Genomic DNA, 24,092 nt, shown 5'->3' with positions numbered 1-24,092 from the left:
GGAAGAGCCACCCGTCCAGCCCTTGGGCTGGCAGGCATCCATTGAGCCACCTAAGCATGCTGTCTGAGGAAGAGGGAAGGAACCACATGCACAGAGAAAATGTGGAGGTGCGGGTGGGGAATAAGGAGAAAAATAAAAAGAGCAAAACAGCCTATTCAGCACTGAGTGCAAGTGGTACTCAAAATATACACACACACACACACACACACAATACAAGCAGGTTTAACTCACCATAGGATTCTTAAAAATGTCATATTTTGCATAATTCTTCCTAAACAAAAATTTACTTTCACTTCCCATCATGGACTGAGCTTGGATCACCGACTCATGGTCTTCCAAACACCTCTCTGTGGAGGAAGATAAAAAAAAAAAAAAAGCATGCCACAACTATTTTAGTTTGAAGATAAGCTGGAAACTCAAGCAAAAGCATCTGAAGCCATTCATCCCTGCAGCCAGGTTTGAAATGCAGCATCAAAAAAACCTTTTCAGCAAATCCGCCAGAATACAAAAAATTAAAAGGCAAGTTACTAAATCTTCACGTACTTAAGAGACCTTGGAAAGTGACCAAGTGGCAACATTCAACCTGCTGCCGCACACAGGTAAAGCCTCAACAGGAATGAGCATGTAGCAAAAAATATTTAAAAGGTTTTGTTCCCACATCTAAGCTTTTAATTCACACTTACTTCTGGGTTATGTTTAACGAGTGACAGTTCATCTTCTAAAAATACATGTAGGGCAGGCAAAACCACTGGGGCCCAAGTTTGAACATGCTATGTGGCAGCGTATCAATCACATATCTAGACGGCTTTTTGCCTAAAGAAAAAGTGGTTCCGTCAATTGGGGTTTTCTCAGGAAATAAAGTGGTTATTTCCAGGAAATGTAACCATCATTCCCCTTAAGAAAAAAGGGACATTTGAGATACAACTATAATCTCAGGCTGCTTTAGCAAGTTAAAACAAGGTCTCCTTTTTTTTCTGCATCCATTAACTTCAAAAGCAGACCAACACTGGTTATCATACTAAAATAGGGGCCGATGCAATAATTTTTGCAGAAAGCGGGCGCTTTTCTTTAAATGCACGCATGGTACCCGCAAGGGGGGGGGCGCCATGCAATATGTAAATTAGGGGGGGTCGCTAGGAAGGAGGTGCTAGGGTTGCTTGGCGGCGGCCATTTTCATTACTGGCAGATGGCCAGTTATGAAAACAGACACCGAGTTTACCGGCAGTCTTCATAACTCGGTTTGCCGAGTTATTTAATTTTTTACTTTAAAAAAAGAAGTACAGAAAAGCAGTTTTTTTCTGCTTTTCTGTATTTCTTTTACTTGCGCTCAGCTATTAACATCTGCTCCAGGCAGGCGTTAATAGCTGAGCGATAAACGTGCATTTGAGACGCACATTTATCTTTTTGCATGTGCATGTGATGAGCGCTATTACATTCACTCCATGTCCGACATGGGTTAAAATAGGCGCTAATCCCCCTATTGCATTAGGGGGTGTTTAGCTCCTAGTTAACCCGCAGAGTGCGGGTTATACAGTGCGCTCGACTGAGCGCACTGTATTGCATCAGCCCCATAGTAACGTGGTAGGTGATGGCAGAAAAAGTCCAACTGCACCATCCATTTTGCCCCATTCTACCACACTGCTAAGGAAATATCCCAGCTGCAGAAGATTGCTTGCTTGTAGGATCTTACTACCTCTTCAAGTCAATTTTTTTTCCCTTAATGGCTCTCTGCCATACTGGGTAGTTGAGCAATAAATTCTCTAACTTAATTCATCACCCAGCCCACACTACCATGTTTTAACTCCAAACTTTGTAATAATCCAAAGAGCTGCCAAAACCAGCAAAGCAGTTGCCTATATATTCAGCCTTCTAGTTCCCCGTAGCCTTGCTAGACACCACCAATCAGTCAGCAATGAAGAGGTTTCTGGGGAGTTGTAACCTACAGATACCAACCTGGCTACCCTATGGCCTGTAAGACCCTTAGATCATATTTACATCATCTGCTCTTTGTTCTGTCCTTACCAATTCCACTCCTGCATCTGCTCAAAAGGGAGTGAAGGGTGAGTTGTTTGCAATCTCTCAATTCTGTTCCAATCATTACAGAGCTTGAGACACAAAGATCACTACATCTAACCAATCCACCCCATCTCAAATCTCACCCGATCCCCAGCCACCTATTCGCCTCCTCACCAGGAACACTCCATTCTTATCTCATACTTTCTTGAATTTCATTACCATGCTTGTCTCCAGAACGTCCACACAGCGTCTGTTCCACTTATCTACCAGCCTTTGCAAGAAGAAATTTCTGATGTTGCTTCTGAACTTACGTCCCTGGAGCATTACTTCCTCTGAACGAGGTCTGCTTCTTGTGCCCAATTTATAAAGATATTTAAATGTTATTATCATATCCCCTTCTGTTCTCTAGGGTATACATAATTAGGTCTTTAAATCATTTCATGTCTCTCTTGGTGTAGACACCACACAGTTTTGGTAGCTTTTCTCTAAACTGCCTCCAGCCTTTCAGACATAAAGCCTCCAGAACTGATTCTTCTTCTTAGTGAGGTCTCACCAACAACCTGTACAGGTGATAGAGGCCTTGTATAGTTCATTGATTAGAACCTACCTAAAATACTGTATATTTTGGGACCTTCCCTCAAATAATTATAGACTGTAGGTGGTCGAAAGAAAGGCTACCAAAATGGTGCAGGGTCTTCACCAAAATCTATATGAGATGAGACTGAAGGATGTAAATATGTACAACCTAGAGGACAGGAGAGAGAGGGATATGAAATACATTCAACTATCTCAAAGAAATAAATCAGGCACAAGAAGTAAAGCTTATGCAGAAAAAAAGTGCTCTAGAATAAGATCACAATACAAGGCCCCAGGGGTTATACACATAAGCAACATCAGGAAATCTTTCTCCGTGGAAAGGGAGGATGATGCCTAAAATGGCATCCCAGTGGAGGTGATGAAGGAGCTTGCTTTCTTGAGTTCCATTACCATGTTAGCCTTCATCCCCCAACCTTTCAACCCTAATTTAACCATCTCTATTATCTGCAGAATGCTGGGGTACCAACAACTTTCTTGAACCTGTTTTAACGTGCTGTTAAATGTGCCCAATATTTGTGGTTACATATTCATTTTGCTGAAATTTGGTTTTTAATCCTGTAATTTAGGGAATTCTTATTCTTTTCCCACCATCCAAGATTCCAGATGGTTTCTAGCACAAAGTTCAAGCCATCTGAGGCCTTAAAGCTAATTTATTAGCTTTATACTTCACTTATCCATAATTGATCAACCTTCCCTATAGGAAGTCAACACACAAGGATTGAGTCATACAGCAAGTAGCAGCGCCTCCTATAAAAACAAAAAAGTTGCCTCAAGGAGAATGTGAACCCTTACTAGAAGAACAGGAACCACCAAGATTTAATTTTTTGAATTGGGAAGAAAATAGCCTTCAAATGTGATAGGTTCATGGACGATCTCCAGTTTGAGTCTTCTGCTCCCCCCGACTGGCTAGAGATGCTGTGGAGGCAGCGTTTACAGCCCCATGAGGGGAGGGATGAATTACAACTTTTACAATCAGGCTAGATTGAGAGATTCCTTCACTTTACTAAGCGAAAATAATATGAACAAAGGACAAAACAGGAGCTCTTTTGGCCTGGGGGCTGAAGGTGAGATCTGTGAGATTGGCAATTGGTTGCATTAATAATGACAAAGGTGGCTTACACCACTACCCTATTGATTTAAATAAGCTGTTTAAGGCTTATTTTGCAGATTTGTATAAGTCATATGATGCAGTGCAGGATGACATTTCTCAGTACTCAATATTGGTTCAATTACCAACAGTACCTCTGGAATTCAGGGAGCTGTGGATGGCTCCTGTCATTGAACTTGGTTTGCAGAGTATTGGGTACTACCTTGAATAGTACTGGGATTTAAAGAATATATGCTCTTACCGTGTGAACTATTTAACTAGAGCCAGGTGCCTCTTCAGGCACTTTGTTAAATGCCATTATTACACTGATGCACAAGTAGGGTCCTTATCCTTTTTATGTATCGTAGGTCCATCTCTCTCATTAACACAGACGTTAAGATATTGGCAAGAGTGCTTCAACTTCACCTGGAGAACATTCTTCCTCTGTTGACTCATCCTGATCAAACAGGATTCATTAAAGACAGATCATCCATAAATAACTCTAGGAAGCTATTCAATCTGTTACACTTGGCCAAGCAAAAGAGAATTTCTGGTTTGGTTGTGCCAGATGCTGAAAATGTATTTGACCACAATTCCTGGTCCTTTATATGTTTGCAGTCCTTGGGAAGTTTGAATTCCCCCTGAATTTAATGCCTGGATACGAGTTGTATAGAGAAATCCCACAGCTCGAGTTATGACTAACAGCAAATTAGCCAATCTTTTCAATGTTTGTAGGGGAAAAAAAAAAGGCAAGGATGCCCTTTATCCTCTCGCTTATTTAATTTGGCTCTGGAACTATTTGCCTCCATGAGTCAGGGGACTAGAGGGATTGGAGGTTTTCAGTTTCAAGATGCTTGCCACAAGCTTGCAATATGTGCGGATAATGCATTATTGTTTATTATGTATTTTTGGAAGATCAGGTCCAGTCTTGACTGACATGCTTAAATGGTTTAGTTTACACTTAGGATATACAATAAACTTTAAGTCTTACTGTTTTACCCATTGGTACTAGTTGCACGTTCCCATGAAGCCTAGCACTTTTTTTTTTGTCACAAGGGCTGGTTTTAAATATTTGGGAATTGTAATTCCTCTCCCCCTTATGGACCTTCATTACCCTCGGATGTTGGCAGAGATTAAAGCAGATTTAGCAAAATAGGTTTCTTTGCTCCTCTCTCTTCCTGAGCAGTTCAATTAAAATGGTGATTCTACCTAAACTCTTGTACCTGTTCCAGCAGATCCCCTGTACTATTCCTAAATGAATATTTCTATACTTTAGAAGTCATATTTCCTCTTTTCTCTGGAATAAGGTGACGTGTATTAAATATGCTATACTGCAACTTCGTAAGAACTGTGGAGAGTTTGAGCTTCCTAATTTGTAGAATTATTACACTGTGGCAAGGCTTGTTTAAGAGGGTGGATGGGGGCAGATGGGGCAGTAGGATGGGATGATCTGGAGAAAATGCAGGCTGAGGGGCATGACTTAGTTGCATTACTGTTTTATCCTGCTGATTAGACTACAGTCGCCAAACTTGGTAAGACTGCCCTCATACAATCACATACCTTGAAAATGTGGCAACTTTTGCAAGACCACTTATGTGTCCTGACAGAGGTACCTACCCATATCTTCACTAGCTAAATGAGAATTCTCAGGCCACATATCACAAATAGGCTTCAGTGGCATGGGTCTGGTTTGAGATTTCTTGGACAGACATGGGAAGGAATGACCTCCAAGACCTGGCACGATCAATTTGGCATTCCCATGCATACTTATCTCTATTTACAGCTGCAGAGAGATATCTTTAAAGACACCACGATTGGCAATTTTCTGAGATCTAAGACTGGCTGGAGAAAATGCTTAGTAGCAAGTAGCTCCAAAGCTAATTACTAAGTTGTATTGTTTATTGAATTTTGGGGATAGTGATTTGACCACCAGCCTTGGTCTAATTGAACATTGGAATAGAGATTTGAATCTCAACTTGGACAATTTTCAGACTAGCAAGGGATTTGGTGTTCTCTTTCCAAATTATCCATTTGTAATGAGAACCAGGAACTGATGTATAAACTGCTACAGCGAACTTATCAATATCCCCTTTATTTCTCCAAGTTTAGTGTCCTGAGTCCCTCATATTGGAGGCAATGTGGTGAACTGGGCACTTAGCTGCATGTGGGATGGAGCTGTGCAGAGATAGAAAAGTCTGGGCTGGAGATACTTAAGATTATGGAAACTATTGGGGGTATGAAAATTGTTCTCTCTCCTCAATTATGCTTATTAAATAGATCACCAATCTTCCTGTTGGTCAGAGCACCCGCTCAAGGGCCTTATTGGCATAATATGGTTTCCGAGCTTGCGGTATTGAAGCACTTTACTCTTGCTTTGAAAGGTAAGCTTAATAGTTATGATGGGGTATGGGGAGCTATTGGACATTTATTTATTTTGTACCGCTTATATCCCACTATCTTACTTCGTTCGGCATGATTAATATCATGTACACGGAATAACCTGTTTAACATTCAACTTCATAGTCATACTGACACCTACTAGACGCATTGTTGCTGTATCATTAATTCTTTTTACTGTTGATGCTGTACATCACATACTATATTTCAACAGCTGTTTTGCCTTTTGTGTCCCGAGAAATTTAAAATGAAAAGTTACAAAAAAAAAAAAAGGCACTGCAAAGATCACCCCAAAAGCAAACCAGAAAGTCATCCATGAAGTCACAAAGAACCACAGATTAACATCTAAAGATCTGCAGGCCTCTCTTGCTGCAGCTGATGTGACTGTTCATCAGGAAAAAACTGAATGGGAGTGGTGGTCATGGGAGGATAGCTATGAAGAAACCACTGTTCCCCAAAAAGAATACTACTGTCAGCTTCATCAAAGAGCATCTGGATGACCCATAAGACTTCTGAAATGATGCTCTCTGGACAAAAGTCAAAAATTGAATTTTTTGGTCAGAACAAAATGTGTGTGGAGAAAACCAAACACTACCTTTCAAAGTAAGAACCTCTTCCCCATTACCATGCATTGTGTTGGTATATCAGGATCTGGATGCTTACCATCACTGATGGAGCCATGCATTCTGAGTTTTTATCTGAAAATTCTAGAGAACAATGTCCTGAAGCAGAAACTAAAGTGGGTCATGCAGCAAGATGACCCTAAACATTCACATAAATCTACTACAGAATGACTGGAAGAGATTTCATGTTTTGGATTGGCCAAGTCAAGCCCCGACCTACACCTATTGAAAGTGGCAAGACCTGAAGCGAGCTGTTCATGTAAGGAAACCCTCAAACATCAGAGCTGAAAACAGTTCTGTATGGAAGAATGGGCCAAAATTCCTCACAAGCGATATGAGAGTTATAGAAAACATTTAATTGAAGATAGTAATGCTCAAGGAGGCACATAGGCTTCACAGTTTCATGTGATATGTATTGTTAAAACATTTTGCAGAATAATGAAAATATAATCTTTTTTTGATGGTTATTTCATCAGTGGGTTTTTTATTTATTTAATTTATTTTAGTTTTTTCTATACCGGCATTCGTGAGAGTATCACATCATGTTTATGTTTCTCTTATCAGGGAATGGGTAAGGATCTAATCATATTTTGAGTATAAATTGTGCTAACATACAGACCCATCCTAGGGGATTCACAAACTTTCTTATACGGTATATTAGGAAGGAGGAAGATAACATAGGGGAAAAATCCTTAGGTAGTAATGAAGTCTCAGGGTGCCAGGTCCCAACTGAACTGGAAGGACAAAGGAGCAGGAGGAAACAGCTGGGATTTTAAAAAAAATTGAAATCTCCAAATTAGTGGTTAGGATAATGCAGAGAATCAGAGGACAAACAGGAGGGGCCTCAAGAGAGACCACAGACCCATTTCCTTGGTTCCTAATTAAACAGGGTCATAATTTTTTTTTTTTTGTTTGAAGCTTATCCTCTTACCTACTTTACTAAGGCAAAATTTAATTAGGGAGTAGGTAGCACTATTGCTTTAAGACAGAGCCCCAAAGTTTTAGCTGAAAGACAAATGTGGACGAGTCTTACCTAAACCTGCTGCAGTGGCAAAAAGTTAAGTTTAAAAAATAAATAAGGTAATTAACCAGTTGGTACTCAAAATCGGCTGAATGTTTTCCTGCTCCATGCAATTCTTCTTCTTGGCAGCCAAGGGGGGAAACATAACCCCCCCCCAAAGTATTCACCTTTTACTAAGGGGCAGTAAAACAATGTCATTATCCCATCCCTGATGAAGGAAGGGATGAGGAACAACATGGAATGGGAAAGGAGAACACAGAACAGTACTCTATTAGGGTACAAACTGATAAAAGCTAAGAACGCCATTTGATCTTTAAGAAATTCCCGTATTCTGCTTTTTACCAGACCATCAGCATTCAAGTTGTGCTGTGCACATTACCTAATTACACTGTAAAATACTAACATTTAAATAGAAAATACAATAGGTAAAAAGTGCTAGTTACATAACATTTTTTTTCTTTCTATCATGGTCTGACCCCTTTCAATCTTGCTCAAAGGAAATTCAGTTGAATCTAGTGGTAGCAAATGCTTGGCTAGTGATTTCCAATCTCAGGTTGATAAAATACTTATCAGACATCAAAGACCGATACTTCAATCATCATATAATCACCTTTTTTGGGAGCTGAAGAAGAAATTTGTCTCTTAATTCAGTGTTATGTGTATATATATATATATATATATATATATATATATATATATATATATATATATATGGGAATGCAATTCTATAGAGTGGTCGACTGGACTTACAGGCTGATACAGTAAAAGTAGTGGGAGAGCGCCCGCTCTCCCGGTGCGCGCCCAGGCCACTCTTCTGTGCACGCGATTCAGTATTCAAATGAGGGCCCGCAGTAAAAAGAGATGCTAGGGACACTAGCGCGTCCCTAGCGCCTCTTTTTGACAGGAGCGGCGGCTGTCAGCGAGTTTGACTGCCGACGCTCAATTTTGCCGGCGTCTGTTCTCAAACCTGCTGACAGGCACAGGTTCGGAAACCAGACACCAGCAAAATTGAGCGTCCGGTTTTCAACCCGTGAGATGCGGGCTGATTTGAAAAAAACATTTTTTTTTTAAATTATTTTCTACTTTTGGGACCTCTAACTTAATATCGCCATGATATTAAGTCGGAGGGTGTACGGAAAAGCAGTTTTTACTGCTTTTCTGTACACTTCCCCCGGTGCCGGCAGAAATTAACGCCTACCCTTAGATAGGCGCTAATTTCTGAAAGTAAAATGTGCGGCTTGGCTGCACATTTTACTTTCTGAATCACACGAGAATAACTAATAGGGCCATCAACATGCATTTGCATATTGCGTGCGCTATTTGTTTCGGGGGGGGGGGGGGGGGGGTGTTGGCCGCACATTTTCGATGTGCTATTACTCGTTACTGAATAAGGGGTAAAGCTAGCGCGTCGAAAACGCACGTCCAAACGCGGGTTAACAGTGCTCTCCACCGGAGCGCACTGTACTGTATCGGCCTGTTAATGGGCAACTTTAAATGGGATACAATGAACCAGGCATACCGATACGTTTCTCCCCACAGCATAGAACCTTGCATGGTGCACCACTATATGCTATTGGAAAATGCACCCTTTCACTTCTCCTACCTAATCCTAGATGAGGATGATGCTCCACTAGGGACCAGCTGTTATCATCCACACAATGACTTTTGTAAACCAACAGCTGGCAGAGGTCCCTGGCTGTCATATCTTCTAGAATCTCCACCACTTTGCTTGTCCCATCTTCACTATAGACTTTTACAACCTGTAAACATAAGGAGGATACACTTAGAATGACTGTACAGTTTTTCCAAGAAAACACAAAACTAAATGATTCAGATATCTTAACTTTAACATTTTGATTTATATTGCATGGACAAAACCAGATGCACGCAACACTGCACAGATACACACAATGGGCAGTCCCCTGCTTTTCAGAGCTTACCACCTAGTCAAGACAGACGGGACACCCAAAGAAAAACAGCAAAGAATCTAAATTGAGAGCAAGGCCATGACTGAGGAGGTTTAAGGTAGGTTGTTATAGTTGTGATTCAATGAAGGATTTTGACTGAATATTTAAGAACCCTGTTATGTCTATGTCCCTTCTTTCTATTTAAAACATTTTTGGTAGGCCTTACAAAATGCACAGTATAATTGACTAACAGTGACAAGTAACAATTACCGTTATGGCATACAGAAATGTTAACCTGAGGCAGTGTGGGGGTGGGGGGGAAGTGGTATATGGGATTCAGTTAAAATGGGGGGGGGGGGGAAGGGAGGGAGCAGGGGGAGAAATCCTTTTTGTGTGCACAAACTGGTTCAAACTGCTCAATCTTCAGCGCTTCTCCTAGTAAGTTTTTTTTAGGTTCCGTGAAGGAGCCTTTTTAAGTGCAGGCAAAATGGTTCAGTACAAAAAACTGTCCTTTCCAGTCCCTTTCCAGTTCTTGTAATCTGATTCAGTCCACATCATTTGGGTTGTCTGGTACACCAAACCTTGCACAGAAAGGATAATGGGGAAGGGTTTGAGGGGGGGGGGGGGAGGGGGGAGGACATCAGAAATTGATGCAGCTTCTCTTTCTACCCTATAACCCATTCTTCAGTTTAAAACAGTACTTCACACTTACTGCGGAACTGTTCTCTCTTTATATACATACATACATCATAAAGACCATTTTTAAATCCACTTTTGAATATCTTCTCTGCTCAAAATTTGTATAATTTAAAAAAAAAAAACCCACCCCAAACAAAACCAGACCCGAGGCTAATTTAATATGGAAAAAAAATCTTACCTCAACAGCATGTAAAAAGCAGCAGTCAGAAGAAGAACAAGATGGCATTTTAAGTCCAGATTGCCCCTGGAGAGAAAGTGCTTGTTCCCCGTCTCTTCCGGAGCCCTGGGCAGGCTAATCTGCAGGCGTCAGAGTGTCAGCGGATTACTGCGCTCTGCCTGTCACGTAGCCAGCCTCCCAGGGCACCCTTCCAGAGCACTTCGGGGCAACTCTACACACACACACACACACACACACACACACACACACACACACACACACAATCTTCAAGGTACTGAATCAAACCACATTCGGCAGACCAATCCTAGTCCTCCTCCTCCGAGTGATGCAATCATTTCACTCGCTCACACAGTTTCAGACATCCAATTTATTTTCGCAGCAAGGGAGGGGATTGGGGGGGGGGGGGGATACTCCCAAGGCAAAAATGGTTTTACGGCCACCCACATACAAAAAAGGCAAAAACCCCAAAACAAAACCTTAACTCCCCTCTCCTCAGGATAATCTAAAAGTTCAAAGAGAAAAAAGGAAGCAGAAATCTCACAGCCAATGGGCATGGGAGCCCTCTGAAATCTGATGTCTATGCCAGATCTCTCCCACAATGGCCTGGCCTTGCAGCAGCTGATGTCATCCGCATGCAACTTCAGCACTTGAACTTCTAACTCTTACTGCTGCCTACCCCTCCCCCCGGCCCCTTCCAAAAAGCCTGCTTACTCGGCTGTCTGAGCCTCACCCCTCCGAGAGTGTGACCTGCTCATTTGACTAGCACACTCCCATACAGTACTTTCCTTTCATCCCCAGCTCTCGCACTGTACAGCAGGTAATTCCCAGGATTCTTAAAACTTAAACCGCTAACCCCCCTCCCCTCCCCCCCCATGTCTTTCTTTCCTACATCTGCGCTGACTGAGCTGAAGCTGGGGAGGAGCCAGAGCTTCCCCCCTTAGCTAAATATCTCGAGCCTATGCATTCAGGGGAAACTGCTTCATCAGTCAGGCATAGGGATGAGTCCCTTCAGAAAGGAGACGAAAAGGAAGAAGGGGGGAGGGAAGGGAGGGGAATAAATCCAGCCTCCTCCTTGCTACAGCTGACAGAGGTACACTCATTCTGTACAGCATCAGAAGCTCTGCCCAGCTTCCAGCTCACCATGCAAATCCTACTAGAGAAGCCTGGCAGCATTTCTCTTGTTTCTTCTCTTTGCTGTTGGCCAAACGAGCCTATTTTACTGTAATAAGCACATTCAAAATGTCCAAATTACTGTCAGGAAAAGAAATTTCTCATGCAGTGAAAGTTCTAGGTAGGCAGCTGCCCAGTTCCCCGCTTAAATTTATTACACTGTTACTAATTACCAAAAGTCTGCAGTGTTAATGTTAAGGAATTCCGCCTGAATTAAACACAATTTGTTTTGACACGCAGTTTTGAGATTTCGTTATGAAACTGGCTACCAGCCCCAATCTAGGCAGTACCTTATTTATGTATTGCATATTTAAAGGGAAGAGGGATCCCAGACTCTCTCATGTTATCTTGGCACCTCCATACCTACCCCACACTTCTTCCTAAAACAGACAGAAATCAGACTATTCCCAAAAGGAAGGTCTCACGTGAAGCCAGAGTAAGCAAGTTTCCACCCTATACTTTTCTTTTGCTCCCCGTTCAGAGGGCAGGGGGGAAAGAGAGGAATTTGTTTCAGGCGACAGAGGGCCCCTGACGTCTATGGTCTGGGATACTGATATGCAAACATAAGGGAAAAAGCACAGGACTGCTTCCACAGCCAAGTCCTAAAGGAAATGAAAAAAGCATGCAGGGAGGGTAACTTGCTGGTGCGGCAGTTACTACTCTTAGCAGGAGGCATGGAGATTACTAACCTTAACCAACAAGCCTCCATGCTTTAAATGCAACTGCGACACTGCTCCCCGCTTCAACGGCAGGGGGAAAAGGGGAATTGGATTCAAACCACCAAGATGGCCCCGACTTCTACAGTACTGGCGTACTGATACACAGACATATGGTAAAAAGCATAGGACTGTTTCTATGGCCAAGTCCATAAGAAAAGTACATCAAGCAACACTGAATTTTAAAGAAGGCTCATCACCCAGTAAAAAAAAAAAAAACTTACTAGCTGAAATTTTTATGGTTATCATAAGGTTTGGGAATAACTGCACCCAGTGACAGTTACTACCCTTAAGAGAAATATGGGAGTAATCTGCATAGAGTGGCAGTTACTACCTTAAGCTTGCTGGGCGGACTGGATGGACCATTTGGTCCTTTTCTGCTGTCACTACTATCGGGCCGATACAGTACAGTGTGCTCCAACGGAGCGCACTGTTAGCCGGCATTTGGATGCGCGTTTTGGACACACTAGCTTTACCCCTTATTCAGTAAGGGGTAATAGCGCGTCCAAAACGTGCGTCCAACCCCCCCCCCCCCCCCCCCCGAACCTAATAGCGCCCGCAACATGCAAATGCATGTTGATGGCCCTATTAGTTATTCCTGCGCGATTCAGTAAGCAAAATGTGCAGCCAAGCCACACATTTTGCTTTCAGAAACTAGCGCCTACCCAAAGGTAGGCGCTAGTTTCTGCCAGCACTGGGAAAGTGCACAGAAAAGCAGTAAAAACTGCTTTTCTGTACACCCTCCGATGTAATATCATGGCGATATTAAGTCAGAGGTCCCGAAAGTTTAAAAAAGTTAAAAATTAAAAAAAAAAAAAAAAGTTTAAAATGGGCCCGTGGCTGTCGGGTCGAAAACCGGACGCTCAATTTTGCCGGCGTCCAGTTTCCGAGCCCGTGGCTGTCAGCGGGCTCGAGAACAGACGCCAGCAAAATTGAGCGTCAGCTGTCAAACCCGCTGACAGCCGCTTCCGTCAAAAAAGAGGCACTAGGGACGCGCTAGTGTCCCTAGCACCTCTTTTTACCGCTGGGCCTAATTTAAATAAATTAAGATACTGAATCGCGCGCACAGGAGAGTTTTTACTGTATCGGCCCGTATGTTACTAATGTTTTTTCTTTTTGTGGATACTGCAGTCAACCATACCAAGCATTTTTTGCCTCAAACCTATGCATCATCCTCTCCTCTACAAACCTCTTCCCTGGTTTGTAGTTTGCACTGTTCTACTATACACTCAAGCTTACCCAAGACTTCACACTATATCTGTCCACACGTGCAAGAATTCAAGGATTACAACTCCCTATGGAAAAGAATGAAGGTCACCTTGACATTTGCTAAAACTGAATGTTCCGGCAGGTTTTGTTTGAATAGATGGGAGAATGCCAGCCCATAACAACACTAAATGCAGACGCAATCAGAGTACAAGGACAGGACCACGAAAAAAAAAAATTCAGACCACAATTTACCCACAAGCAACCAAAATGGTTCCAAAGACACAGATTCACGTTGTGACTGGCTACTTGTGAAAAGGTCTCCATTGGAAACTTTCCAGGTTCACACTCAACATCATCTCTGAAGTCTTGCCTTGGAAATTGGCCTTAAGAAGCCGTCACTCCTTGTCAGTGCCACCCTGGATCAAATAGATGTGTGTCACTTCAGACACCAGTCCATGAGTTCTGTAGCTGTCTTTACCCATTCATGTCAGCACCCTCTTTAACTCCCCAACATGAGGTCTAAGCTAGATTTAAGGTTTAAGCCTTAAAAAAAGCTAATAGGTAGTTCCCATCTTAAAAGAAAGACACACAGAAGGCAGTGCTCAAAGCTTTATGGAAAAAAAAAAAAAGAGTTAGGAGAGAAAAAAATAAATGCTAGAATCCTACATAATTTGCTACATCTGTGTTTCTGTCATTGTGCATCACACTCCAAAAACCATATTTTTGTGCTGCGTTTTTGGGAGATTTCATGATTAATTTCCTCTCATTAAAGTGTCCAAAATTGTAACTTAATAACTTTAACTGAAGAAACAGCATTAAAAATGTTCATGAGACATCAAGACAGCAATTTTCTATTTACTTTATTGCTATGGTTTGTTTAATGATTGCACTATTCTGTGATGCATAATAGTTTAATTTGAAACACATTAAAAACAGACTTGTTTTGTCTGATCCCTCATGTTTTATTAAAATACTACACATCTCTGACAAATTTTGTCAGAGATATGTAAGCTTATGAGCACAACTGTATATACCTTCAGTACAGTGTTCTTCCAGCAGTCGGAATCCCCATGCAGTATTCTGTGGATAAGGGATACAATCTTAGACCTAGATTTATCAAATTGCTCTAAATATTGTGGAAATAGGGAGGAGGAAGTGACATCACCCAGCTAGTATGGATGCTCGAGACCCGAGCTCCTACCTCGCTTCCAGCAATCTGTTGCAACAGTGGCGCCAATATCCCCGATCCCGGCTTCTCTCCCTCGCTGGTGCTGCAGACATAATCCGTGATAGCGCTGAGCAAAAAAAAACAAAACCAACACACCTCAAACACTTCGCCTTCGCCAAGTGTGGTGGGCCTTGAGGGAGAGGAGTCGTCAGAGTGCGAGGCTACGAGCACGTCCCGCAAATCAAGAGGGCCGGAGGGCAGGAGATGCCAACAGCTTGCCTTCATGGGGCGAGTTTCGCCACTGGTTCGCTGAGCTGCGGCACAATATGGCGTCCATTAGATCAGAGTTTGGGGCTCTGATAGCCGAAGTGCAGGCAGATGTCTCACCGCGTGGAGGATGTTGAAGCATGTCGCGGACCTAGTGTCTCAGCAGGAGTGGCTCGCAATGTCGGCCACATTGCAGGACCTGGAGGACAAACTTGAAGACCTTGAAAATAGGTCCTGGCGGGTTAATCTCCACTTCAGAGGGGTGCAGGAACTCCCTGAGTTTGCAGACCGCTTTCACACAGTTGCTAGCATTTGCTCAGGCATACTAGAGACTGCCGAGGATGCTGCACAGGCACTTAAGGTAAAACTGGAAAGGGCCCACAGGGCCTTGGGGAGCCCAAGAGGTAATCTACCGAGGGACATTGTGGCCTACTTCCACAGCTTTGCTAATAAGGAAATGGTGGCCCAGATAGCAAGAAAAGCAGGGCACATTCCGTGGAAAGGACAAAAAGTAGAGACGTTTCAAGACCTATCCGCTATCACTATCAGAAAGGAGAGGGAGTTTTGTGGTATTCTCACTACCATGCAGAAAGCAATATTTAATATCGCTGGCTATTTCCCTTTGGCTTGCAATTTTTTTGTTCAAGGCAAGTCCACTAAGGTCAAGATTGTAGCAGCAGCTCGAGCATTTTTGCAGGAGATGGACTTTAGTGCGACTCAAGACCCATTGGTTGCCTGGCCATCCATTCAGGCTAAGCAGAGGGAGGGCCAGGCCCGCTGGCAGAGTGTACCAGGTTCCGGACGCAGACTGCGGAGGATTGGCGAGTGGGTGAGGAATCAGCTTTGGGACTTCTGCTTTTCACCACTTTATTTGCTCACCTTTTCTCAGAGAGGATTGCCCTTACAGTTCTTTCTTGTTGTGACCTTCTGAATGTGTGGGGCTTGCATTTGTGTTCTTGCAAAGATTTAACGTTTTGTGATGGGGGAAGAGCTACTATACTTGAATGAGGTCATTCCTCCACAGAGAAGTATCTACCCAATTGGGGGTTCGGATTACTTGGGGCGATGGATATTCTTTGGTTATCGTGGCTGCTGACTTTTCTTCTTTTGCATGCTGTGTGAGATAATGTGCTGAGGTGCTCTTGAATTTCAGTGGGCACTATGGGGGGTGATCAATATAGTCTCAATCAATTCGAAGGGCCTGAATTCAGGGAGGAAAAGGAAACTGCTGTTTAAGGAAGCAGAAGCTTTACAGGCCGATATAATTTTTTTTTTTTCAGGAAACTCACCTTAAGGTACGGCATTGTGCCCTCATGTCTTGTAGAAAACGTCCTCAACAGTATTTTTCTGCTGCCTCTAAGGAGAACAGGTATGGTGGGGTGGGTATCTTGTTTGCACACAATTTACTTGTAGACGTGAAAGCTGTGCTTCGGGATAGGTTGTGGAGATATTTGTTCCTGAAAGTTTTAATACATAGGGAATTATTTACACTGATTGTTTACGCCCCTAATACTGTCAGGACTCCTAGTTAGATGCGCTATCCACCACATTGTCTAGCTGGGCAGAAGAGTACACCATAATGGGCGCAGTATCCCTATCTAGATAACTCTGGAGGGGGGCATGATAATATTAGATCGTAGAGACAGAAGTTAAAGGAATTAATGGCTGTCTGGGGTTTGGTAGATGCGTGGTGATTACATAATCCCACAATGAGGGTCCACACCTTTTATTCCAAACTTCACAAGTCCTACTCCAGAATAGACTTTTTTTTATTGTATAAAGAGCTAGTGGGAAAGATCAAACAGACAACTATTGGCAAGATAACCTGGTCTGATCATACTCCGGTGTGCTTAGGCCTGTGGGTGGGTAGAGAGTTGTCTAGAAGGAAGTTTTGGCGGCTCGATGAATACTTGGTCGCAGATAAATCCTTCACTACCGAACTTCTTGATGCCATAATGGGCTATTTAAATTTCAATGAGATGGAGGATGTTAGTCCTGCAATAGTCTGGGAAGGGCTAAAGGTAGTGATTAGGAGTAAGCTGATCTCTAGGTCTACTTTTTTACAGAGCGAGAAGGGTCAAGGCAGGGTTCAGCTAATGGCCCAGCTGGGTAAAGTGGAGATTAAGCATAAGAGGTGTAGTGACAATGCTTGCCAAGAATTAAAAGCTTTAAACGTCGCTGAGATAGCCTATAATTTGGAACAGACTAAGCAGAAATTCTTCAAATTTGGCAATAAGTCCAGCCAATCATTGGCTAGACCTCTAAAGGAGCAACAATTGCTTAATCAGATTCTTAAAATAAAGAATAGGAGGGGACTTATTTTTGACAGCACACAAATCTCTAATAGATTTGCCCAATTTTATGCTGAACTCTATTTGTCAGAGACCACTATTAAAGAAGAGGACATAGTGGTTTATCTTAATGATTTATCTCTACCCTGTCTGCCCGAGGAGGCTAGGGCCCATTTGAATGCTATGATTTGGGAAGAGGAGGTTTTAAAAGTGATATCAGAGCTGAAGGTAGGGAAGGCCTCAGGACTTGATGGATACATGGCCCAGTTCTATAAATCCTGTAAACACACATTAAACATGGCCGTGAGGGGTGTGACCAATTTCTTGCATGAAGGTGGTCAATTACCACAGGGTTCGAATGTAGCCAGGATCACTGTCATTGCTAAGGGGGGATGGGATCCCACGTTATGTAGATCTTGGATCTTATAGACCCATCTCTTTGAAAAAACAGACTTAAAAATCCTCGCTAAGGTGTTAGTGCATAGGCTGGACCTGGCAGCACCTCTGCTTATTCATGGGGATCAATCTGGTTTTGTCCCCAGTAGATTAGGAGCTGATAACATTCGTAGGGTTAACAATGTAGTGGGTCCGGAGACAACACATCCCTGCTGTACTGTTGGCAGTAGACACTAAGAAAGCGTTCAATAGAGTGCATTGGTTATATATGTTTCAAGTTCTCCATTAGCTGGGTTTAGGGTCTTATTTTTTGACCTGGGTTAAGGCGCATTATCATCTCCCCAAAACGAGCATATGGGTTAATGGAGGGCACTCTGACTTTTTTTTTTTTTTTTTTAGTGGAATGAGGTACCAAGCAGGGTGCCCACTCTCTCCATTGTTTGCCGTCTCGCTGGATCCTTTTGCCTCCCGGATCAGGACCCTTGATAAAATTGCTTGTGTTCCTATTGGGGCACATTCCTATAAGATGTCCTTATTTGCAGATGGTTTGTTATTTACAATCTCTAGCCCTGAGGTATCGCTCCATGTTCTGCTGGATGAAATGAGGAAATATGGGATGGGTTCAGGCTTTAAAGTGGACAAGGTCAAATCTGAAATTTTGAAACCTGACGTTAGGGGATGACATCAGATGTAATCTTAAGAGTACCCTAACCTTTAAATAAAGTGGATGGGAGTGTTAAATATTTAGGGGGTGAGACTAGGTGTTGACCCTAGGAATTTATCTGTCCTCAATTATGGTCCCCTGTGGAAGTGTATTCTTGCTGACCTGGACAAATGTGATAGACTACAGCTCTCTTGGTTAGGTAGGGTTCATGCTATTAAGATGAATATTCTCCCTAGATTCTGCTTTTTCCAGACTCTCCCGATAGCCATACCACCTGGACTTCTTAAGAGCTGGCAGCAGAAACTTTTCAGATTTATTTGGAAGAGTGGGCCACCTAGGGTGGCGAGGGCTGAGCTATATCGGACCACACATCAGGGGTGCTTGGGGGTTCCCAACCTCGCGCTTTACTATACCGCATCTCAGCTGCAAGCTATATTTGAATGGCATAATTTGCCCACCCGCAAATTGTGGACTATGATAGAGCAGGATTTTGTTGGGTTACCCTCTTTGGAACATTTCGTTTGGTCCTATGATAGTACTTGAGCACTATTGCGGCAGGCTTCTTTTACACAGCTCACACTTCCCGTTTGGGAGTGGTATGAGAAACAATTAGTAGGGAATCACTCATTTTGGTCCTGCTCATCCTTTTTATTCAACAGCTTGTTCCCCCAGGTCTGGAAAAGTCAGTTATTAATTTTTGGAGGCACGTGGGGGATTGTCAGGCTGGAACAGGTTTGTGATGGGAGTTCTGTTTACTCATCTGAAGCGCTCTCTCAATTATACCCAGAGAGGGATAGATTTGTTTTTCTGCAATTGTCCTCCTTTGCTCACTCCCAGAGGGTTCTATCAGCCTTACGTAGAACCAAATCACAGTTTGGCGTGTACTGCTCCAAGGCGACTACAGTGCATAAGGCCATTTCTAAAGTTTATGTGGTACTGCTGGGTGAGGTGGTTACAAAACCTAAACATGTTAGCATGGGAAAAGGATATGCAGGTGAAACTAGAGCTTTCTGACTGGGACCTGTGCTACCAAATGACAGGGAAGAGTCTTGTTACCTCAAGAATAATAAAGAATGGTTATAAATTACTATACCCCTGGTACCTTTCGCCGGTCAAAAATGTCCAAAATGTTTTTGGGCATTCTGACAGCTGTTAGCGACAGTGTGGTGAACTAGGCCATTTTTATCATATACGGTGGGAGTGCCCTAAAGTGGTTGACTTTTGGCAAATGGTTTGGGATTTCATCTTTGAAGTTACAGGACGCAAGCTTGAGCACAAGCCAAGATTATTTTTACTTCTGATAGATCTTTGCACGGTCAATGATCGGTTTTGTCGTCTGACTCAATTTATAGTTGTGGCAGTGAGGTGTGACTTGGCTGCTTGGTGGCAAAAGCCTGGAGTTCCCCATAAACTAAACTAGTGTAATAAAGCAGACTTGCTGCTTTATTACACTAGGTACAGACTGAAAGCCTTAATTCATAATACTCACCCCCCCCCCCCCCGTGTTTCCAAAAAACCTGGGGCCCATACATTAGATGGCAGGAGGAACAGAGTTTACGATGATGTAGTTAGAAAGGAATAGGAAGGGACAGGTGGATCGCACATACGCAGTTTATTATTTTTTTATGTATCTCAGCTGAGAAGCAGTTTTGGAAATTGTGGGGGGGGGGAGGGCAGAGGGGAATTGTAATGGAGGAGTAGACATATAAAAACAGAGAGAGAGAGAGAGAGAGAGAAAGTGCGAGAGAGCAAGAGAGCATAAATTCAACTATTTATACCATTGTAAGAAGGGGCACTAGTAACTCGGGGTGAGGTTTGCGGGAGTGGGGTAGGTTTTGAGGAGCAATTTGACATGCACCCTCAGAAGTACCAACAGCACAGTTGCCATCAGTAAAGATTTTATAAACTGTTGTGATCTTATTTTGGAACAACAGTATATAAAACACCCAAATAAATTTGGAGTGATGAAAGATAAAAGAGTAGAATTGATTGCAGCTAGGTAGAGTGCATTAAGCTAGGTAGAAAGAACATTGTACAAATCAACTCCTCTTTGATATTTCATCACTCCAAATGACAGAAAATTTTCGCTGATGGCAACTGTGCTCTTCGTACCTCTGACTGTGCATGTCAAACTGCGCTCCCCCCCCCCCCCACCCACCCAAAACCTCACCCCAAGTTACTATTGCCTCCTCTTATAGTGGTATAAATAGTTAACTTATATGTGGGCCTCTTCAGTCTCTCTCTCTCCCCAAACTCCTCCCACTTGCATAGCAAATGTGAAATTTGCGTACTAATCCGTGATGAAGTAAATATTTGGGCCTTGCAAAATGATAAATGACCCTCTTAGATTGAAGACTCCAGTTAACGGGCAGCAAGTGCAGTGAAAACAGCGCTGGAGTAATGTGTGTCACCCTAAGGGGTCACTAGATGGTGATGTAGCTCAGTTTTACTGGGGCTGTGCATTTACTGTGAATGGTTAACGGGGAGTTCAAAAGTTCAGCCTATACTTAAAGTGAGAATGTTCTGGTTAACAGAGGTTATCTAAAGTTTATGTCAGGGAGGATGGCTAGGAGGAGGAGGAGATAGTGAGTAGCCCTTCCTATAAGGGGTGTGTATAAGATGTTTTTTCATAAAAAGGTTAAAAATGTATTCTATTACTTAAAATAGGGAACCTTCCAGAATATGTGTAAGGCCTGCATTGGAGGTGTGTACAGTGTGTGGTGAATGGCAAGTGTGGAGTAAATTGTAGTTGTACAAAAGGAAGAGATCTGCATGGGCCCAGGACTGGTCACCTGAGGAAGGAGTCAGGACATCAGGAGGGTCTCGCACCAAGGGGTGAAACAGCAGGGCTTCAACCAGGTCTACCAAGCACCCACAATGTGAGTGTCAATTATTGCATCGGCCCCACTGTAGGTTTGCAGTAAAGTAGCGTAGAAAGCGGGCGCTGAACAGTCAGCGCCCGCTCTCTTAACGTGCCCCAGGCACCCCCAAGGGGGGGGCGCGTTAGCAAGGAGGTGCTAGGGCGCTTACGCGACCCTCGCGCATCCTTGCTAACGTGAACCCAGTTGGTTTTCGTGACTGCCGTACGCCAGTCACGAAAACAGACGCCGATAGACTCTGCATCGATTTTCCTTAGCAGTGAAGGGTAGTCATGAAAACCGATGCCGGGTTTATCGGCGTCTGTTTTCGTGATGGGTCCGACTGTCAAATTTTTTTTTTTTTTCACTTTTATTTTTCATCCTACTTAAAATCACAACGATATTAAGAATGAGGCAGTACAGAAAACCAGGCAGGTATTCATAGATAACAGTTAACTGTGCGCCCGAGACGCACTTTTTTTTTTTTTTTTTTGCATCGGGAGTGAATGCCTTAGCATCATTCACATGTATTTGCATATGATGATCGCTATTAGAGTCACTCCGCGTTGGTTGTGCGTTGAATATGCGCCAATCCCCTTATTGCAGTAGGGGACTGATTAGCGCCTATTCTACCTGCGTCCGACTGCAGGTTAACAGTGCGCTCAGCTCAGCGCACCGTATTGCATCGGCCCCAGCGTATGCTAAGATTTAATCAGAGAGACTAGTGTGGAGTACAATGGAGAAAACAGAGCACCACCTGTGGTTTCCAATTACTCTGAGGTGGAACATATGTGACTGATAGTGGATTACAAGTTCTTACTGAGACAAAATTTGGAATTGGAACACAGACTGTGCTGGGGGGAAGGGGGGGGACTGGCTGGACCTTGGGGTGGTTGCAGCTGGGTATTTCAGGGCAGGGCTCGAGACTAACACTAAGCTCCAACGGACCAAGAGTGCGCTGTTTCAACAGTTGCTTCTGTGTGCAGAGACTGTATGGTGAGCCGAAGCTCAAGTGAGTACTAAGTACTAAAAGGTTTGGTCCTGATTTTAAAAAGCATTTACTCGAGTAAAAACCAGGTTTATTGGAGTAAATTCACTTTACTTGAGTAAGTGGGTTTTTGAAAATTGCTACAATATATGCCATTGACTTGTCTATAGGATTTACTCACATAAGTGCACTTTACTTGAGTAAATGGCTTTTGAAAATTGCTACAATAGTAGCTACATTTACGCATGTAACTCCTTTTGAAAATTACCCCCTTTGTGTGTGGACCTATACTCAGGAACTGTGTTTTTTTTTTTTGGGGGGGGGGCTGGCAGTTGGTTATTTCATCACGGGTCTGACACTATGCCTGAAGGACTGGGGGTGTACTCTGACGTAGCTCCAGTACTGTGTGTGTCTGAAGGTGAATTGCTTCTGAAGTGAGCACAGAGTGGTGCCTTCTGTAACAGAGGATAACATTCCACCTGGGACCCTCACTCATCCCACAGGTAAAGGAAGAGACTGTGTGATGAGAAGTTGCTCTGAAGTGCAGCAAGAAATTGTCAGGCTGATACAATGGAGCGCACTCTTAGCCCGCATTTGGCCGTGCGTTAGACGCGCTATTTTTACCCCTTATACAGTAAGGGGTAATAGCGCGTCGAAAATGACCCCTCCCCCCCGAAACTAACAGCGCTCGCAACATGCAAATGCATGTTGATGGGCCTATTAGTTACTCCCGCGCAATTGAGAAAGTAAAATGTGCAGCCAAGCCACACATTTTACTCTCAGAAATTAACTCCTGCCAAAGGCAGGCGTTAATTTCGGCCGGCACTGGGGAAATGTACAGAAAAGCAGAAAAAACTGCTTTTCTGTACATCCTCCGACTTAATATCATAGCGATATTAAGTCGGAGGCCCCAAAAAAAAAAAAAAAAAATCTGTCCGTGGCCTGCAGGTTGGAAGACGGACGCCCAATTATGCAGACGTCCGTTTTCCGAACCCGTGGCTGTCAGCGGGTTCGAGATCAGACGCCGGTAAAATTGAGCGTCGGCTGTCAAACCCGCTGACAGCCACCGCTTCTGTCAAAAAGGAGGCGCTAGGGACGTGCTAGTGTCCCTAGCGCCTCCTTTTACCATGGGCCCTCATTTGGTTTTTCTGAATCGCGTGCCCAGGAGAGCGGCCCGCGCGTTTTTCTGTATTGGGCTGAAAGTGAGCAGAGAGAGAGACTGTCCTAAAGTGCAGCCATACAGTAGAAGGAGATGGAGCAACAAAGGTTTTGGAATACAAAGGATTCAGTGGAGAAGAGAAGAGGAAAAGAGGAAGGTGGTGAACTGGGAGCTTGGTGATCTATTCAAGATGACCACTAAATCTATTCAGAGTCTGAATGTGAAAATTATTCTAATTTCTATAGATTACAACAAACATTTATTTGTCAAGTGTGGATGTTGGATTTTCTGGACTGTGTTTGAAGTGTTCTCATCTAGTTTGGCCTCACATGTTACAGGCTATCCCATGCCCAGAGACTGAGTCTACCCCACCCTGAAGCAGCTAGTCAAATGCTCTCCGGAGCTGGGAAGGTGGACCTTTGGCACGGGAGTTACATATGATTGTGTTGTGATGTGCTGGTTAAAATTCATGCAGTAACCCTCTGCACCCAAGTGTAATGGGTGGAAAGCATGAGCTGGGAGTAGGGTTGCCAAATGCCCGGTTTTGGACTGGACAGCCAGGTTTTCAGCTATGCTGTACAGTGTCCAGTCGGAAGTACTGACCGTACACTGAAAATCCAGTTTTTGCAAAAGCCTCCTCTTTCCCACACCTTCCTGGTTACAAGGAAAGAGAAGAAAACT

General features: G+C 43.3%; 1 protein-coding gene across 7 annotated transcripts in view; it reads right to left on the bottom strand.

Moving 5' to 3' along the window:
* Positions 1-24,092, bottom strand: part of GRB10 (growth factor receptor bound protein 10) — a 510,659-nt gene that overhangs the window by 99,576 nt on the left and 386,991 nt on the right. For 5 of the 7 annotated variants that reach the window (XM_029589722.1, XM_029589720.1, XM_029589719.1 and 2 more), the window contains 2 exons: positions 9,345-9,501; positions 232-347 (listed from right to left, as the gene is read on the bottom strand). In XM_029589722.1, the coding sequence (XP_029445582.1) occupies positions 232-347; positions 9,345-9,501 (273 nt within the window). Of the gene's footprint in view, positions 1-231; positions 348-9,344; positions 9,502-10,525; positions 10,714-16,344; positions 16,441-24,092 lie in introns of those variants that run through there. The other 2 variants (XM_029589725.1, XM_029589724.1) reach the window with 2 other exon arrangements.

This window comes from Rhinatrema bivittatum, chromosome 2 (genome assembly GCF_901001135.1).
Source record: "Rhinatrema bivittatum chromosome 2, aRhiBiv1.1, whole genome shotgun sequence".
NCBI lineage: Eukaryota > Metazoa > Chordata > Amphibia > Gymnophiona > Rhinatrematidae > Rhinatrema > Rhinatrema bivittatum.
Note: the sequence above shows the minus strand (reverse complement) of the source record. Positions and strands in the feature narration are given on the sequence as shown.